We start from the raw sequence: 7525 nt of genomic DNA, 5'->3' as shown, positions 1-7525 counted from the left end.
ATGCTGTGTGAGATAGCAACCTAATGTATTTAGGCAGCATAGATGAATAAATAAAGTATTTCTCTCTCTCTCTCTCTCTTGAGGTTTCATTGAAAAAATAACCACTGAGCACTTCGTTTTACTATGATTCACTGAGCCAAACAGGATGATAATTTATGGATTCCTTTATTTTTCCTAATTAATTTTCATTGGGGGGAAAATCCATTCAGCGTATTAGACGAAAGATGACTCTCTCAGTAGACTTTCCTTTCTTCCCGTCTCATTGTCCAATTGAACTTGGAGGATCGTAGCTATGAGCCCCATTCTCCCATTTGCCTTCTAGATATTTACTGTTTCCCTCATTTTTTCCGTCATTTGGTAAAACAGGGCAAGAAGAACCCCGGCATACTGTCCACTAGATTGTCGAGGTCTTCTCACCGTCCTTTACATTTGGAGGATGCCTTCCTCTGTTGTTCATCATCCGTCTCCGAAAGCTTTCTGCAATGTTTTTTTGAATATGGACCATTTAGTTTCTTTTTCTGCTTGTGTTTAGTTCAGGATATTCTTTATCCTACATACCAAGGACGCCTTTAACGAGTCCGCGCCTCCTTTGTTCATTAAATCTTCCTCTAGCCTTGCTTCTATTCGTGCTATAATTCGGTCGACTCCCTTAATATAATGGTTCAACTCACCCATCCTTCAGGTGAACCTTTATAAATCCGACATTGCTTTCCGCAGGTCCTGGGAGGTCAATAAAATAATTTTTTTTTCAATTAATTTGACGTACACACTCGCTCCCGGGTTTCTACACTAGTTACCTGATTGTGGGAAGAGAATTAAATATATATATATAAATATATTAGGGAAGAGGGAGAAGAGTGGGAGAAAATATTTAATTATTCTAAGTAGGAGTAGGATTAGAGGTATTAAACCATAAAAAAGCCTTTTTTTTTGTTAATGCAGTACCAATATTTATGAGTAATTAACATTTTTACATTAAAATAAACATTTAATATTATTGGACATTATCCTCCAATAATAGTCTTTTAAAAAAAATTATGCTACAACTAAAACGTTTATCAAATAAATTTATCTTATTTTCATAATTAATGATCTATCAAATTTATTTCTAAAGTCTGGCATCAGAGTGGGGAATGATTGAGGCCATTGCAACTTACTTCTTTACAATGTAAGTTCAAAAGAAACGAATAACTTTAAAATATTAGTACACAAAAATATTTCTAAATATTAAATAAAAATACACATACAAAAAGACTTTTAAATGGGCATAATATCTAAAGATGAATCCCTTTAGATGTGGGTGATCATAAAATGACCTTTCTAGAGAATAGGGACTCGAATTTCAACTCAGACGTAATAAGGTGCTTACACAATGCTCTTTTTGTAACCAACGATTTCAAAACAATATCTTGATTTGACCACAAGAGTAAAATATTGTTATTGACTAGTTAGATCCTAAATAATTTTTAATAATATAAACCCGTTTTCATCATGAATATTATATGAGGGAATGAGAGGTCACTGTGTACTAGTGATCATTTGGCGAAGTTTTTGCTTACCTGTGTATGAACCAAATATGACACAATTTCAAATTTTTCCAATATTGAAGCCTACATAATTGGTTTTTCCACATGTGGATAGAATAAAAAACTATTCACAAAATTATCACTTGTCTTCTGAGCCCCTTATTATTATTTATTAACAAATATGTATTATTCTTCAGCAAGGAGGACACCTCAACCCTACTACTTGAAGCTGTGCTCACTAAGTAAAATGGGATGATATGTGCTTTTAAGTTGTGTTGTGAAACGACTTAAGTATCATGATCGTTTATTCTTCAAGGACTTTGTAGATGTTAGTACTTTATTAACTTCAAACGTGAGGCAGAAATCCTTCAGTGAGACAACATATCTAATAATAAAATAACATGAAAAAGTTGGTACGGGGCTTCTTTTAAAGTAGTAATTGAAAAGTTAATTTTGAAAATAAACAAGTAGAAACTGAAGTAACGCAAACACTGTTGGGTTTCCAGACATTGACTATGTTTTTATGTTTTCTTCGATTTGGTTTCTATTAAATAGCTTAAAGAACTTTTATACATATTAATGTTTTTGGCCGAATTGCAGTCGAGGAAAACACTGATAGTTTTAACTATTTATTGGTATTTATTACACAGCCCAACGTTTCAATCCAGACCGCAGGTCTTCATGAGGACTAAAATAAAAAGGTACAGAGTAGGTAAAGCTAATGTATGAGTATAAAAGTGATATGTAAATAAAGAGGATTGAAACAATTTATTCAAAATTCGGCCGCAAACTGCATTGAGTTATTATACACTCAGCATACTAACACTAGTTGGGAAATTTTAATGCATAGGAATAGTCAGTAATTATTAATACATAATAGAAATACACGATTTATTTTTTTGGTTCTTTTTCTTATTCTATATTTTCATTTTTTTTTTTTTACTTTTTTATCTTTTTTAATATTGTTAATTTTTTTTCTTCTATTATTTACCTATATACATGTATGTATATTATTTACCTATATACATGTATGTATATTATTTACCTATATACATGTATATATATAAATCTAATTCTCTCTTAGTATAATAAATTGTAAAAATTTTAAAATAAAAAAAAATACAACTTGCATGCCTATAAAAAATAAATACATTTGATCAAAAGCAATAAATAGATAAATGATAATAATAACATGTTATCAACATTTAAAAATAAAGGGTAAAAATATAAAGGTGGAGGTATAAAAATATATTGATATAAGCAAACCAACATAAAACATAAATCAACAATAGTAAGGAAATTTGAGATTAATACTAAAAAGTTATATTACTAACATATTTATAACTAATGTAATATTGGTATTCATCATTAACTATAGTTTTTTTTTATTTATGCCTTATGTTAGTTTGTTTATATGGATGTCTTTTTATACCTTCGCCTGTATATTTGTTTTATTTACAAGTCGTTTAAACTCTTAGCCTCGATGAAGACCTAGATTGTAAGTCGAAACGTTGACAATTAATATTTAGTTGAAATTATTTTTTGTTTTCTTACAGCAGTCGGGACCATCCTCTAATGCAATTCTCTCTATATATTATAAAAGTAAAATTATTTTATTGGTACCAGAACGGAGAGGAGTATATCAAGTTGAAACAGAAGTTCAAATATTTCAAGTTAAGAGACATTATTTCGGTTACGTAAGTGCTACCAATTGTCTAGCAAAATGGACAGGCAAGCCAACAGTGCTGGCAAATGAGAATAATCTCAACCAAAAAGATCGTGAATTGTAGAAAGTTACCTACCCGATTTTTAAAATTGTTTAAATAAAGAAAACTACCTGCCATCACGCCGTTTATTTGTTCATTTTTAACCAACACAACTAGTTCACATGTCTGCTTCTACCGTCGCGACAGTACCACAGCTATTATATCTACCACGGTGCATTATAGGGTACAATGCCGCATTGTATACCCTTCCGAATTCTCCAGCAGACTCGTCCTTTTTAGACCCTTATTCTGAGTAGTAATTTGTTAATTTCGAAGACCTATAGTCTTCTTATTTCATGGTAAGCGAACACGCTCCCTACGCGAGGAGAACAATTAGTATTATAAATTATTTATGTGTTCTTACAGTTCGCGCAAACCAAATGATTCTGCGGATATGAGCCGGTGAATATGAAAGTCATATAAGGCATATTGATAGTAATCCGCAATAAATCAACAACTATAAATGATTTCAGATGGAAGTTGACGGAATAAATGTATGGCATGATTCACGCCTTAAAATGTTCTTGATTTTTCATTTTACAATAGCATAGTGGAACCAAAAACTCACCAAAAATGACGCAGTCTACAGCTATGTACGAAATAAAAAGTATAAAGTGCTTAAGATAAGCTCAAGTTATTAGTCTAAAGAAAAGAGTACTTTGATTATAATCTAAAATAATGAAAACCTTTACTTTCAAAACGCTAAAAGTTTTTTTTTTGGAAACTGTTTCGTTATGCATGTCTCTAATAAGTACATAACCCAAAATTTCCATTAAAAACGGTCGGTTAGTTAAGGTGAACATGAGTTGTATAATAATAAGGCACTATAATATATTGCCTTTGAGAAAACCGTAAACCAGTAGTTTAATATCTGTTTACAAAAACATGTTTTTCATCCCACACCACACGTAGATATTTTAGGGAATAAAAACAATGTAGAATACAGTAAAATATTCTATTTTAATTAAACGAGTACGCTATAAAAAATTATTAGATTATTTTACGAGAATGGAATATTCATGTTAAGATCACAATGAGCACTAATAGAAAAAAAAATCTAATATAAAAAAATAGTATAAGAGCAGTATAAAGATCTGCCGGTTGAAATTTTATAGATTTGCAATCACCTGGTAGTGGAACTCCAAAAAGGCATTTGTTGAAACACTGATTTGCCCGAACACCGCTTACACTAACATCTTAATAGTCCTCAGAAACAAAATCTTGACTGTCAAAAAACACTGAACAGTATACTCCAGCTGAGTTCATTTGACTAAGGAGTCACTTTCACTTGACCTATAAGATGAATGCGCGAACTGATCAATTCTGCACTGATAAATCCAACTCGATAACTATTTCCCAAACTCTCCTAATTCATCGCACGTCAACCGACAATTTCAAACTAGGGTAATACAGATCATAAGCGGTCGAACTGGTACTAATCGATTAAATCAACTGCATCTACGTCTTCAGACAAAGTTAAGACTTATTTTCAGTTTTAACTATAGTATTCTAGTTCCATGTTGTGCATGGGTTGCGAAACACTCGGATGTTTATTTGAAGAGAGAAGCAGAGCCAAAGGTTGCATAGAAACGTTAATGACAGACTCCTCTATTCGACTTTCTCCCTTCCAAGCTGCAGTCCTATCTTCTTTTCAGTCAACTTCCTCCTACACGTCACAGAAATATATACTTGTGTTCTTCAAGGTCAAAGGAAATACCTCGAAGTTCACATGAAAAATATATAAAAGTCAAGTTTAACTCTGCCTAAGCTGGTATTGTCTGTAAGCTCTAAATTGTCTATTCATGATTAGTGTAATTTAAAAAAAAATTACCTAAGGTTCATTAAAGAAGAGATAGCAATTTAAAAAAATAATAAGTGGTAATAGTTGTTTATTAATTTATCTTTTTTTAACAAGTTTTGGCTTTTTTATTAATTTTTATGAGAAAAAAAACATTTATTTCCAGTTCACGCCAAGATTTAGTCTCTATTTTTTAATGATTTTATTTTAAAAAATTATTGTAACAATAATTTTACTATATAGATTTACTTAGAAAAAATATAGTGAAGAAGTACGGTTAGAGGTTCAATAAAATTATTTTCACTTCACTTCACTCCGTTTTACAATTTCAAGCGCTTTTTAAATTTGGCTCGATTTAACTCTTCTCCTGCTTTTGCACTCTTCTCCTGCTTTCGATTTGCCTCATCTTCCTGCAAATATTTCAAAAGTTATTTGGGAACCTCGCTACCCAGAGGTCTTAATGGGGCGGGTTCGACCGGGAAGGATTGCTTTTTTTTGCGTTATGATATGAGATTGTGACATGTCGTACATCGACCAACCTACTCACTATAGTGTACATCTGTTTGAAAAGTCTGATAAGTAAGGCTACCACGAAGGCCGGGGGGGGGGGAGGGTTTTAAATATTGAAATTATTTAATACACATTTTTTTTAATTTAGTATTATTTTCAATCCAAAAGAAACAGGAAATAAATTCCACATTATAGTTTACTTTCAATTATTTACTCACGGAATAACCTAATAATAATTTTCAAAAATTTAAATGAAGAAATCCAAGTGAAATATATCAGAATTATGGGAATCATAAAAAGTAATAGTTAACCGTAGTATCTATAGGGAACCGTAAATTAATATGAGGCAAAAGAAGGTCGGGCGAGGGAAGGAGAGAGGAGGGAGTGATCAGGTGTGAAGAATACGAATACTAATAAGTAGTACTTATTTTATTATTCCACCTTTTCGGGCTGAATTTCAGGTCTTCCCGCGGAAAACAGCTTTCTTTTTTTTACTTTTCACCTGGCTTTTCTGACAAATTGGGGACGTGGTTATCCTACTGGTAACTACCTTATTCTAATCATAGTAGCAAGGTCGAGTTTTCATTTCATGGTAAAAAGTAACCCGCTAAGACCGGAATCGTACCAATTACAAGATTATCAAGCTGACGCTTTAACAAACTCGCTTCCAACGGCCTCAGCAGCTGTGGTCCTGAAGAAGGCCTATAATTCAGGTCGAAAGGTTGGTGCAATAAAATATGCATCACTTATGAAGGATGTTTCCCTGACTGTATCACCTTTCCGCTCTTCTCTTTTTTTACTCGACCATCTTTTCCTCATATAGGAATTGTAGGAAATTTACAATTCACCTACATTTGATTTGGATATCATCAACTACCTCGCCCAATGAAGAGAGTGATAATTTAAGTTAATACAGATAAAAAATAATCACTTTTACGAAATCAGGACTCATTCATAGAGAACTGCTAAAACGAATTTTACCTACTTTAACTTTTTCTAGATATACTGATTCTGAAAAGTATATTATACTATTATAATTATGTAATTAATTGAACCCCTGACCCGTCATGCGTTGTAGCGGCACAGATTTTAATTAACTTTTTATAACTATGCAATTACATAATTTGTTAAGATTAATTATTGTGATTGATGTATGAAATAAAAATATTTTTACATATATTAAAGGTATTCATGCTGTTGTGTTAAATGTTAAATGTTATAAGTATATGATTGTAAGCAGCCTTATTTAAAGTCATGTTACATGCATAAGAGCTCTTAGCGGATTTTTTGAGCAACTTGTTTTATAACCTTTACTTCAATAAGTTCAAGTTATTGTTTACTTCTAAATGTGGATTAAAGTAATTTATTACTACATGCCTAAATTGAGTGAAAAGTGAAAGTTTAGCTACTGAGTGTATTGTTGATCTTCTAACTTGTGAGGAAGAGAATGAAGATGAGGTAATTGAAAACTTTCATTACATTATTATCACCGTCCATTGCTTTATGAGTTATAAAAAAATCCAAATCAATACTAACACAATCAAAACTATGAGCAAGTAACACAACAAACGAAATGGTGACTCCCAACCATGTTATAAGTTATATCGTTTTAACACGGTAAAAGAAGGAAATATTTATCGATTTAACATGAACATGTTAAACTAAAGATCGTGAAAACCCCTACTATGTAGTCAATTTGTTATAGTTTTTTGGACAGTTATAGTATAGACACGTAAGCAAGTTAATATTCGTTTTCTGCATCTTAAGATACCCTTAATAACAAATCTTCATAGCAAGAGTATAGCTTTTTTTTTACAATTTCCGACTTCCAAATAGTAAGTAAAAGTCATGTGATTCATACATTTCCCTGTATTTTTTAAGTATGATTCTAAAGATGTAATGTTTGTAATGTATCAATAAACATT

General features: G+C 31.6%; 1 protein-coding gene across 6 annotated transcripts in view; it reads right to left on the bottom strand.

Moving 5' to 3' along the window:
* Positions 1-7525, bottom strand: part of LOC106688768 (sodium/hydrogen exchanger 9B2) — a 182035-nt gene that overhangs the window by 137117 nt on the left and 37393 nt on the right. The window contains exon 1 of one of the 6 annotated variants that reach the window (XM_014433392.3): positions 4420-4611. The exons of the other annotated variants lie outside the window; for them this stretch is intronic. Coding sequence (XP_014288878.1) covers positions 4420-4445 — 26 coding nt within the window. The 5' untranslated portion in view covers positions 4446-4611. Of the gene's footprint in view, positions 1-4419; positions 4612-7525 lie in introns of those variants that run through there. 6 annotated transcript variants of the gene reach the window in all.

This window comes from Halyomorpha halys, unplaced genomic scaffold (genome assembly GCF_000696795.3).
Source record: "Halyomorpha halys isolate HHAL.00 unplaced genomic scaffold, Hhal_1.1 Scaffold1198.1, whole genome shotgun sequence".
NCBI classification, from domain to species: Eukaryota; Metazoa; Arthropoda; class Insecta; order Hemiptera; family Pentatomidae; genus Halyomorpha; species Halyomorpha halys.
Note: the sequence above shows the minus strand (reverse complement) of the source record. Positions and strands in the feature narration are given on the sequence as shown.